We start from the raw sequence: 12255 nt of genomic DNA, 5'->3' as shown, positions 1-12255 counted from the left end.
CTTGATAGCAATGGAAAAGTGAATGCTTGAACTAGCTGCAGCCGCCTGCTCTCTGAGGGAATCAAGTCGTTCCAGCACAGACGGGCCATCCAAGTCACCTTCCGGTTCGCCAGGCAGGACCTGTCGCGTCCCGCTAACGATACTCTGATCTCGAGCCCTCGATGCTCTGCAGCTGTCCCATAGGCGTACGAGAGTCTCTGGGCTACCGGTCTTCTCCAACTTGGCGATGATTGGTGGGATGCGTCCAGCTCTGCTATCCTTCCTACGCTTCATGGGGGCAGCCGCGCCATCAGCCTCTACGGATTTGCGCGTTGGCGACGCGCCTCCAAAAGCTTGTGGATTGGCTTCGACGGAAGCAATTGGCGAGCGGCCAGGTGCATGTCCGTCTGATCCTGAGCCTGCCTCACCATCGCATGTACAGGGAGGCATGGCCGAGCCGGCTTGTGTCGGTTTTAGGGTGGCCTCGACACTAGACATGACCCGGGGCTGGTACATATATCTCGAAATCACGGCTGTGAACTTATCTCGAAACGAAACGTCTTGGTCGAGGAAGGAACTGACCGCATCAAAATCGCAATCGAGACGATGACAGAAGCTGTGCAACTTTTTCGCTGTTAGTATGTATGCTAAGCGGTCGCTACGAAACAAAGACGTTACCTCCTGCGCCAAGTCCACAGGAGCAGGCATCTTGGAAGAAGTGAAATGGCCGTCTCAATGGCAGATACAGTGGCACAAAGCGACTTTAAATACTTGACCTACTAATATGAAGTCATCAACTGTAATGACTAGCCATTACAGTATTGCGCATGTATCGCTTCCTCTTTTGCAAACATTTCAACATTTGAGAAGTCCAACACTGCTGTGATGGGCCTCAGCAAACCTTTGGCAATGGCTGCGGCAGCTTGTTTGCAAACAAAATGTGGGGTCGGAATGGCGTCTAGCAGTACGAGTTGCGGCGCTTCATTGAAATCTACTCGACACCTTGTTTGGCTTCAATAACGGCCATTACCCACTGCCAAGCGTGGTGAACTTTACAAATCAACTCCAAGTCCAGCTTGTGTGGGGTCAAGTCCAGAAAGATGACGCGTGTTGCGAAGAGGAAGCACATATGCTCGTTACTATCGATACAATCCCTTGCTGGTGTTTGGCCTTTGCCACGCACCAAAGTAGCCATAGACTGAAGCAAGCTTAGCAAAAACCACGATGCGTAGGCAACGTACGATTGAAGAACGTGAAGATCCTCTTTCCCCTTCTTGCAGATTTCAGCGAAGCGAATGGAAGTCTGTGTTCCAGAGCAGGCGCCTGCCATATAGTTCGCGCATCACGACCAGCCTTTCTAGGTTCCAGCCACAGCGACGTGAGGAGAGGTAACACGTCTTGCGATAGGCCTGCCTCATCAGGAACCCAGATTGCGCACCGCTTAAGTGGTTGATACGGACCTGCAATTTGCTACAGTGGCTCATGGATGGAGCCCAACGGTGCGTTGTATATTTGGCGCAGATGTTCCCAAGAGTCTGGTTTCCTCGCTGGCCATCGTGTACCCAAGCATCCACGTTCCTGGCTCGGAACCGTGATCAAAATTCAAGTCAGTGGATCGCAATCCCCTCTGCGGGCTTCATTGCACATCTTAGATCCAGGATTCTAGGCTACATGGTCAGCGGGGACTCCGCTCCCGGGTGACAAACAAACAAGGCCAGGCCACTGAAAGCCGAACAACTGAGGATCAAGCGCGATACCCACTTCGCTCTATGTATTGTCTACACTATCCATTCTTTAAGTTGCCTGTTCAAAATTTTGTTCCCGCTACTGCACATGGTTCTCAAGCAGTAAATCGCAGTGAGCGCTCGGAGGTGTCGTTGCTGGTGAGTGCAACGCGTTGAAGCGCCCTTCCGGCGTAGGCGTCAACGTGGCCCTCACCTCGTACCCAGATCCGGTGTATGTACTATCAGGAGCCATCTCGGTCGGTGCTGCTTAGAACATCATCCATGTCCCTGCGTACTTTCGTGCGCTTTTTTATTTGGTTGCTTGTATAAATCTTCGCTGAAAATCTGTTTTGTAACTTGGAGAACACAAGTCTGGACCCCTCTGTTCAGCACGGAAATGTAACTGCGACTTGAATCATGGCCAGTGACTCACAATTTACAAGGCAGATTACGCTATCACACTGTATCATGGCCAGGCAGTCACCCGAGGTTAGCATGCGGACACAGAGAGGGATGGATGGGTGCAACGCAATAATGCTGCATCGTGGCCTTTGCAAATCACACACAAACGTCTGTAGTGTTCCTGCTCAGGCCTTGAGCGAAAACCCTTGGTCCCAACCAGTCGCGTTCAAAGGTGCTCAGGATGGAACTGTGCGAAGCGCTGCCCAACTTTGAATGTCTTCTGTTCGGGCGAGGAGAAGACAGCCAATGAAAGCCTGACATCCACCCCACAACTCCCTTGATGGGTACTTAACAGCCCACCTCCTCCCGACATGAGCGCCTGTCAAGGCATATTCTGACAAAGCCATGCCATAGCGCCTACAACCAAACCATTCCGATCGTCGCAAATGGTCATTTCTACAACCACTCTCACCACCGTTACCATGGCAGCGACGCCTGTTTCCTCTTCCTTTCCCGACAAACACCGGTCACAGTACCTCTCCCGCGACGAATACATAGAGTTACGAAATTCCCAGGACAAGCATTGGAATGCTGAACTCGCTTCCATTCGATGTTCCGTCGACGACGTCAAGCGGGAGTTGAAAGCTGACATCAAGGAGGTCAGAGACAACATCACGGCTCTGAAAGACGACTTCACGGCTCTGAAAGACGACGTCACGGCTCTGAAAGACGACTTCACGGCCCTGAAAGACGACGTCACAACCCTTAGAGGCGACTTTACGGTTCAGATGCAATACCTTGAAGCCGAGATGAGCCGGTCTCAAGCGTTCACGCGGAACAATGCCCTGAAGAACCCAACCCTCCCTATCCGACCTGTTGTTGTGTATCGCCCTGGACGCGGCATTCTTGAGCCTGATTCCTCACGTTTTCCTCGGAACGCGAACGATTTTTACTCTTTGAGGGATCCACAAACTAAATGGCACCGGTCCATGCTCGCCTACCTTGCCGACTTCTACGACGTCCAACTCAGAGGTGCCAGCCATTTTCCTAAAGAGGAAAGCAACAGTGACGATAGTGACGACGACGAAATCATTGTCGAACACCCTGAACTCGTCGTAGAGAAGTTGGAAGATATACTCGGCCTGAATGAAGATAAAATAATCAAGTTCAAGGAGAGAGCTCTGCAAACGGCATCACGAGCGCCATCGAAACCCATCAAACGCTCCCAAATATCCTGGCCTGAAGCTGGACCTATTCCTGGCCCACGCCGACAAAAACTCGAACTACGTGTCACTTCTGGGCAAGAAGCATACTTTTACGATCCCGAACGCCCGAAGAGTGTTTCCTCTGAAGGCTTGACTAATGCACATGTTGGATGGGGTACACGTTCAACGCCTTCCTCGCAACGGGCACGATTACAGTGGTCTCCCAAGGTGGCGCGCGTGTCCGAACCGCCCAACCTTGAACCAGAGCGACCGAAGTCTGCGTCTAAGAGTACCGAGGCTGAATCAATAGACACCGATAACGATACACATGTGTTTACGAACTCGCCGGAACGGTGATCTCAGAAGACAGGGCGGCTGAAACCAGTGGCCCATCAGCCAGGCGAATTTTGCACTCCCCTAGAGTGACATACGATTGTCGACTGAACACCTTCCAAGCTTGAGCGTTGAATGGAGATGGTTAGGTGCGCATGGGGTTTGGGCGTATGGAAGGAGGGTTACGAGCAGGTCTAGGATGTGTGTGACAGGAGCTGGAGAGTGACCGAGCTATCTTTTCCAATGTCAATAGCTTGGCTCCCGGCTTTTTGGCACCGCGGTTACCATTACATATATTTATTGGCGTTCGACATTTGAGCTTCTCCACATCGTACTGCCACCGAGATGAAAGGCTCCGGTACTAGACAGGATGCTTACCAGCTCGACCTGGCCTCTGAAGGTTTGCTTTCTAGTCTTGACGGTTGGGCGCTTGTGTGGTGACCGTGCCAGGCACAGAGTGGAATGATACCACGACTTTGATATTCAAACGGCTCTAAACCTCCCGCAAAGACTTTTGTGAGATAATTCTTCCGGACTCGACGTTCGGCACGAGATGCGAACCGAAGTGTTAGGATGTAACCCATCACCATGAGTTAGCACTAGCTATACTGTGAAATGTATGAGAACCATCTAAAACGTGAGCAACAACTCATTGCTCTTACTCAGAGGATCGCAATCGTGTCCCTTAAGCGCATTCCCAGCTCCGGGAATGTACGGCCCGAGAGGGGTTCAGAAAAGCGTCCGGGTTTGCTCGGTACGAAGTGGGGCCTTTGTGCCGGTTCCAGTTGGTGCAGTGACGGGTTGGGTCATGGCCACAAAAGCATTTCGGCCCACACCGCGCAAGCATTCCATTCGAGTCGCCTCATCACTAACTCTCACGATGCTCCCCCAGAGAGACAAGGTCGAGTAGATCCACACCCAGGGCGACAGATGGTAATTGAGGGCTTGACAAGCATAGTCAGCCAGCCTTGTTGTCGCCTTCGAAGGGAGGGCGTGTGCCGCCGGCTAAAGGACAGAGGAAGACGCAACAATCGGGCATGTTCTCGTTGTGGGCCCCACATCATGCAAGCACTCAAGCCAGTGAGGGCCTCCTGCGCTGATCATCGTCTGAGTGCACAGGCCAGGAGTACCTGGGGGTGTTTGATACACGGGCGTAAGCCAAAATCGTCTTTGCGTTCGCGTGAGACTCAGGTAGTAGATAGTAATCCGTTGGTGGTACATATGTCGAGTAAGATCTCGTCGAGTAAAGCATTTCGTGGAAAACTTGATGGCGCCTGTTCAGAGATTGGGACTTTTGTTTCATGATTCAACAGTGACGCCTCGGAGTTCATCTATTTCTGGCATAAGCCATTTCTGGAGTAATCGATCAGGGTCCCTGCCAGCGTTTCGTGTGGGCTGACAGGACCAAAACTGTCAGAAGGAGCTCGCGCGCTAAGAACCAAAAGAGTCTGATTCTACATGATAGGCAACGTTTCATGTACAAGGTCTTGCAGCGCCTACTCAAAGCTACTTGCCTACAGCCACTTTCCGCTGATCAAAACCAATTCTAGCAGGCAATGACGGCTGACTACGGCCCATATCTGTGCTGCGAAGTACTGTCAAAGAGCTCAAAGTACTTTCGACAAGCATCGGAATCAACTCCAAGCGCAGCAGTTACCGAAGCCAGCGCGCCAGATTGGCGTGCATGAGCGTCCTGTACCAAAATACGATGCGTAGCACAGTCCACCTTGGCATCCAAGTGGCTGGGCATTGGCTGTGGTCATCAGGAAACAAGCATCGTGGCCCTGCGTGGGTAGGTGTCTTTATCTCTCAGATCACTGGAATTAGGTGACCAGTGTTGGACCGCTACTGTCAGTAGTATTGACAGCACCGGCCCGTTGCACACTATGAAGTCTTTAACATTCCCTGGAAATTCAATAGCGCTACTATTCCCGGGTCGCTCATACCCAGTATTAACACCATGTGCAGGCCTTAGAAATGATCAACTCGGATGCTTCCGTGAACTGGGTGTGGCGATTGACTGTGAAAACGCTTTTCCTTTGGCTAGCTGACTTTACCATATATACATACCCTTATTGAGCTATCACTTTAGACTATTTTCCCATGCTGCACGTGCTGTGCCCTCCCAGAGGCACCATCTCTTGCCCTGCTGGCTCGTCACAGGAATATGCATCCACACCATGATTCTGAGCCAGAACACCACGACGATCTACCACTGACGCCCTCTCCCCATCGCAACATGAGGCGTTGGTTTCTTCTTCTGCGGTTGCCTGTGTTGTACAGATGGTCGAGGCGCGGCTTCGCTTACCGGCAAAGTCCTGAGGGGTTCTTGTCACAGGGACAGGGTACATTTTTCCCTTCTCAATGTTAACATTAGACGGTTACTCTACAGCGGTACTTACCACCTCCGCCTGGGTCTTAGGCCAGGATGGCTCATTAGATGAAGTGTACATGAAGTATCTCTGTGACCGATGGACTTGGATGTATATGTCGGCATCGTATTGCTCCCTTATTCGGTCGCATCGTGCTAAAAGATTCTTCGTTGCCTTGACGAAATTCTCACTAGACCTGTCTCGCTTCTTGACTAGGCGCTGAGGGGGAGATGCCATGTTTAGGCCGCGGAGTGATGCTATTGCTAAGATGGATGCTGCCCGACAGTCTGAACTTACTAATACAGTGCCACCGAAATAGAACATGAACAATGTTTCAGCATCTTGAATGACGTGTCCAAAAACAGCCGTCTTTAAAAATATCATTGTTTTCCACCGGATGACCCTGTGGTAGTCGCAATTCTGGAGCCAGATCCCGAGCATGAGAAGCCAAAAATGGCTGTGTTTATTTTAAGCTTGCTTACCTTGCCAGATGTTCCACGGCGTGACGTAGCGATGTAATGTCCCGTGCCTGACCCCGTGACAGAGGTACCGTTACATTTCGCACACCAACGTGTCTACCATCAGTTATACTGGTATGAATAGCATACTGGTATGAATAGCATACTGGTATGAATAGCATACTAGTATGCTATCTATACACACCCGGCCGGTATACTGGTACGAACAGCATACTGGTATGAATAGCATACTGGTATGAATAGCATACTGGTATGAATAGCATACTGGTACGAACAGCATGCCGGCATAAGTTGAAAAACATACTAGTACAATAGCCAGGTCTAGAATCTTGCATCTGTTCATACTAGTAAGCTGTTCGTACTAGTATCCTACGCATTTAGCAATAGTACGCTTTTGATATTGATATGCTTTCGGCTTGCGTTTGCGTCACTAATTCATTCATATCTCTAGAATTTCACATCTTACGATTGTCAAACTATACCTTCTTACGTCGTTCCTAGAAAGGCCAGCCGGACATGCAGTCGCTAAGTGTTCGTTGACGCAACGTTCCTTGCAACTCAGAACACCAAGCATTTCTCTGTGTTCGAAAGATTGACGTGGCCACTTGACTAGCCATCATTCTTAAACTAATGAGATAAGGAGAGCCGCAAGCTAGTTATTCGAAAACAACTCGGCTGTATGAACCCCTTGCCAACGCCCATAGTAACGGCCAATGAAGATCTTCCTGATAAGCCGAAGGACATCGCCAGAAGGCGATGAACGTCTCCCCTATCTGCACGGCTCATGTACTTTTACCATAATTGCGGCGGAAATGAGTTTTGGTAAAAGGAAAAAGAAGAAGAAGAAAGAAAAACACAAGCTTTTTACTTGTGTATGCCACTGATTTCTGATCGTGGTCCATATTGACTTGAGTGCATTCTATCACCAAGCTGCCACTTGGAGTTGCTCGCAAACAACTGCGTGGCGACATGCACAGAGTAAATGTTGGATTACCAGCTTGCCACCGCGCCAAAACTGACTTTATCGGCTGAGTGCAACAAGAGCCACCAGATATCAATAATGTTCCCGCCACGAACCGAGTACCCACTCCTTGAATACTGAAATACTCCATATATATTTTAGCAAGCACTCTTCCCAACTCTCCAAGTTGAGGTAAGGTAGGCATTCTGCTCTTTCCCCACCGTGATGGCTTTTATAGATCGAGGACGCGCGCAGAACGTGACCGGCTCTCAACCTTTGCGAGCCGGTGTCTAGGTAGTAGCTTTTTCTTCGCTACAGTCGTGCACAGCTGACCATTAGCAGGCAAGCAGTTCAAGAACCGAGAGAACAAGAACGACCGTCGAACGAGTGTCTGTTACGCCCCATAGCACGACAATTACGAGCTTCCCCCCCTATCGAAGGAATCATCTTCCGCGACGGCTTCAACGGTGGCCGCTATGCCAGGCTCAGCGAAAGCGTTGCCTAAGGCTCACAAGCACGAAATGACGCGAACAGCCTGATGCTCCTGACTCTCCCCGGAAGAGCGACCTTTGAAGCGATTGTGACAGACCATCTGCTGCGCGAAAGCATTTATGGAGGTTGCAAGTAGATGATTCAATCTTGTCATTATCATAGCAATGTGATAATGTTATCAAACGGATGCGATTCCTTCCAAACAGGAGTCTCAGGACAGGTTTACTGGCGGTTCTCATGTGGGTCTCATATTCAGGGCTGGTCGTCTAGTATTTCAATCTGAAGTGGACATACGCAGTCCGGAGGAGCTTTTTCTCGAACCCTATCACCTAAAGCCAATCAGGAAAGTATCGCAGCTCATGGTCCATCTGCTTTTGCTGGCCCACTAGCGGCGGCGGGTCACTTGACGTCCGATCCATTGAAGGCTCCGTGGGATAAAAAAACAGCCGAATCGCGTCTGTTTCTTTGGGCCACAGCATTACTGTGACGCATAGCCCTTCGCATGGCTCTGCGCGGCGTGTCCTCATCTTCGGCGTCTTGGACCCCGGCACGCGTAAGCACGTACCCATGGCACACAAGGTCTGATGTACCTTCCTCTTCCTCCTCCGTACCTTGCTCGAGGCCGATCACGAGAAAAGCTGGCCACACAACCTGAAATACATCTTGAGTCGAGAACCCCACCAGCTTCGAGTGTTCCTGTCGTGGCTGATGCCCTCCTTTTCCCTGACGCGGTAGTGATGCCTTCGCGCGATTGTCTGATGGAACTGTGTCTATCCATGGCGGCAGTTGCTGCCAATCATCCAGGGTCTCGAAGGTAAAGCACGGCTCGACCCTTTCGCGTAGCCTTTGTACACGTTGCCAAGCCCCACACAGCATGCTCGTAAGGCTGCTAAGACGTGATCTCAGTGTCGCGCGTCGGTCGGCCGGTACCCAGCCAACTGTTGCCGCTATCACATCCTCGATCACGTGCTGGGCACACGCTTCTTGACGCATCCTCTGCTTGTCCGGCAACACCTCGAGCAGCACGGCTCGAACAACTGTGTCTTGAAAGGCATTCGTCGTAGGCAGCGCGTCTAACAACTCTTTGTCATCACTTTCCTGTGAAAAGTACGTTGGTCGGAAGACGTATCTGGTCAGCGCTCTAGCATAAATGATCAGACCCGCGGTTGCCCTCATCTGCTTCGCTTGGGTTGAATTCGAGGCCGGTAAGGGAATTGCACGTTGTATGGCTACGTGATCTCTAACGCGATCCCAAAAACTCAGGTCCTGTAGCTGGTCCTCGGAGATATCACGACCGAGGAACTCCCAAAACAAGGCTGAGGCGTCTTTGAACGACGAGGCAAGGATATCTGTTCTGACATGGATAGTTAGCATCCTTCATACCGTGCTCAATAACTTTGTGCATACATCTCCACTCTGACATCTTTGAGAGATGTCATCACAGCAGTGTAAGACATGATTGTTGCGAGCTTGCTCTCTGCAGCTGCTAAAGCCTTTGAATTGGTGCCTAGCTGGTCATTTGTGGCCTGCACCTTGCTCTTGAGCTCAGCGGTTTCCTCCTCGGCCGTCTTGAGCTGCTCTCTTTGTTTGTCAATGATGCTGTCAAGCTCCGTGATGCGAGCCTCGTGTTTCTTGCTGGTAGCGATGGATCTTTCGACATCCTTCACGAGGAGTTCAGCTTTTTTTTCCCACGTCGTGGAAGTGTCCTGTTCAGTCTTAAGTTTTCGGTACGCCGTTGCTTTTTCTTCCAAGACCTTTTTGTAATGTTTGTTGTGCTCATCAGTCTTCTTTTGGAACAACTCTTTTTCAACGTTTCGATCTGTGATCACTTGGGTCAATTTTTCGAGGTTCTTGCTGTAAGCGGTTTTCGTGTCGCTAAGTTCCTCTCCAAGCCTGTCATGATCTCGGACCATGGTCTTCAAACCCTGGAACCCACTCTCGGTGCAAAATCTCCCAAGGACAGAAATGAACTCGTCGAAAACACCTTCAGGCCCTTGGATATGAGCGGGCTTGCCTGCCTTGGGAGGATCGTGAGTCGGTGGCGAAGTCATCGTAGTGGCAGATAGGCCTTTAGCCAAGGAGTTGGCTAAGAGAGGAAGGAGTAGGTAGACAAAAAACAGAAGATGCCTGTTGTGCTTGATGGTGTTTGGTTGTGCACACATTGCGGCTTATCAACTCAAGACCTCGTCTGCTCGGTCCGGGTCACCCTTCGCTTCACTCTTCCACGGACGTCAGCTTCACCACCGCCTGTCGGTGCTTGACATCGATGGTGTGACCAGCGAACGACCTGATACGCGAGGCAAGTGGAAAGTATTGGGTGAGGGATCCAGAGCCTGCAGGCGACTGCTACGATCATGCAAGTTGGCAATAAAGTGCTGAATCTGCTTCCTACATGATGCGGTTGGCTCAAGATTATCAAGGGCGCAGCACGCTGGCATATGAAACTCTCGCGTTACGGAACGCCACGTCTCTCATGGCCTGGCCTGAGGTCCTCTTCAGGGCGAACGGGCCAACCAAAAGACGCATTGTCTGCAATGGCGGCAGTCCTTGGCAAGAAGATTGGAAGATGTTGGTTGCGCCAGCTGTCAGTTGAATTCCTCTGCCCCATGCTTTCGACCGCATAAAGGGCTACAGGCGGGGAAGTCTATTATGATATGCTTCATCGCACCCTTACCTGGCTTCGTTGCAGAACAACGTCACAGTGAAGCAGCTCAACCTGCCAATGCCATTCAGCATCCAACAGCACCTGAGAGCTGCGCATATCTTGGGCATTGATCGAAATGAAATGTACATACCAAAACGTAACAGTAGGGCTGGCGGGACGTTGGAGATGGTATCCGGAGTGTTTGATCTCAAAATAAATCAAGCTGGCATCTCCTCCTCACAGAAAACTCATCGGGATAGAAGCACGTGACGATGGGAGCAAGCTGGTCTAAACTGGCAAACCATCTATGGAAATTTTCTTGAACTGCCAAATTCCCTCAGTGTTGGACAGATATGCTGAGAATCTATCAAGAGCTACACGTGGCAAAAACCAGCCGAAGTGTGAGTGGCGGGCCATTGCAGATAGGCACCGGTTCGCGGGAGGCCGCTTGCCAAGGATTTGAGGAAGTCGGGGATAATATTCACCACCATCCCTGTCTGTCGCGCAAGGTCGGCAAGAGGTTTGGGCAATAAGCACCGGACACCAGCAGCGATCCAGCGCCCAGGGGGTAAGCGGCAAAGGAGGAAGTAATCCGGAAACGAGGCTGTACCAGAGGACCCATTCAGCATATGATTGGCTTAAGTACGGCACAAGGAAGGTTCCGCTGCAAGATGATTACACATTTGTAACCTATCAATTATCTAATGGGTTTGTTGGTTTCAAAAGTTGAATCCATCTGGATGCCAGGGATTGTGGCGATACAACTTGGCCACAACCAACATACAGGAGTGCACGCGACACGCCATAGCCACTAGAATCCAAGAGGATGAGCTGCAAGCCTGCGGGAGCTTTTCCTCGTGAGGAAGTAGATCGTTCTCGTTTGGAAAGAAAACCCCGTCAGAAAAGACGCCTGCCATTCGATAGCCAGCTAGAAATTTAGTGTTGCATTAGGCCCAATATATACATACTATTGATGTCTTCCCACGAGACCGACCTGGGAAGTCGTTCGTGGCGGCCGTTGATCTGCTTGGGATGGCGCTAGTAGCAGAGCACTCATTGGCTCAAGTTAAAGGGCTGGGAGTAGCTTAGAAACTGGATATATCGAATCCTCCCCCCCGCGTCCTAGATCGACACTCCGATTGGCTGACTTGCAGCACAGGCGAACTTTTGGAAAGGACCGTGCCTAACCCTAGTGAGATTCTCCTTCCGGCGGTTGAAATCAACTCTCTCAGTGGGGTCTCAACGGCCAACAACCTGCAATGAGGGGTCGGATACGCCCGCAATGGGCAACGTCGAGAATGTGTTTGCGACAGATGCTCGATACTGCACAGCTATGTCTCCACAGTTAGATGCCCTGGCCCTCCCCGCTGAGCTCAGTTGGAATCGACGCGCCGAGGCGGCTTCAAGAAGTAAGACGATGTTGGTCTGCTGCTTAATGCAGTCATCTCAAGCAAGAGTGGCTCTCGAACCGTGTCTGCCGTTGTTCCATTCCATAGTGTAGCTGTATAAGTCTCTCACACAACCCTTTGCTCGTGTCACCGTTTCAGATGCATTCATTTTGTGATCTGTCGAGTTGAAGCCTGGGCTTCACGAGCCACACGGGATTCGTCGCTGCATACAGCTGTCTGCCTGTCCGTCGATCTGCCGCACAATCGGCTGAGCCA

The 12255-nt window shown here is 50.9% G+C and overlaps 4 protein-coding genes across 4 annotated transcripts; 1 reads left to right on the top strand and 3 right to left on the bottom strand.

Annotated features, from left to right (window-relative positions):
* On the bottom strand, nucleotides 1–687 carry CTAM01_16958 (uncharacterized protein; the record flags this gene model as incomplete). The annotated part of the gene is made up of 2 exons (XM_060532950.1): nucleotides 1–603; nucleotides 658–687. Coding segments are annotated over 2 exons (633 nt in total), but the record flags the coding sequence as incomplete, so codon positions are not given.
* A 1864-nt stretch (nucleotides 688–2551) lies between these two features.
* CTAM01_16957 (uncharacterized protein) lies at nucleotides 2552–3667 on the top strand (the record flags this gene model as incomplete). The annotated part of the gene is made up of 1 exon (XM_060532949.1): nucleotides 2552–3667. The coding sequence occupies one exon, from the start codon at nucleotides 2552–2554 to the stop codon at nucleotides 3665–3667; it is 1116 nt and encodes a 371-aa protein (XP_060372474.1).
* A 2069-nt stretch (nucleotides 3668–5736) lies between these two features.
* On the bottom strand, nucleotides 5737–6252 carry CTAM01_16956 (uncharacterized protein; the record flags this gene model as incomplete). Its single annotated transcript, XM_060532948.1, has 2 exons — nucleotides 5737–6000; nucleotides 6046–6252. The coding sequence occupies 2 exons, from the start codon at nucleotides 6250–6252 to the stop codon at nucleotides 5737–5739; spliced, it is 471 nt and encodes a 156-aa protein (XP_060372473.1).
* A 2094-nt stretch (nucleotides 6253–8346) lies between these two features.
* Nucleotides 8347–9998, bottom strand: CTAM01_16955 (uncharacterized protein; the record flags this gene model as incomplete). Its single annotated transcript, XM_060532947.1, has 2 exons — nucleotides 8347–9301; nucleotides 9355–9998. The coding sequence occupies 2 exons, from the start codon at nucleotides 9996–9998 to the stop codon at nucleotides 8347–8349; spliced, it is 1599 nt and encodes a 532-aa protein (XP_060372472.1).
* Nucleotides 9999–12255: the final 2257 nt, after the last annotated feature.

This window comes from Colletotrichum tamarilloi, assembly GCF_030869305.1.
Source record: "Colletotrichum tamarilloi strain Tom-12 chromosome Unknown Scaffold_292.1, whole genome shotgun sequence".
Taxonomy (NCBI): Eukaryota; Fungi; Ascomycota; class Sordariomycetes; order Glomerellales; family Glomerellaceae; genus Colletotrichum; species Colletotrichum tamarilloi.
The sequence above is the reverse complement of the archived record's forward strand: the minus strand, read 5'-3'. Positions and strand labels throughout refer to the sequence as shown.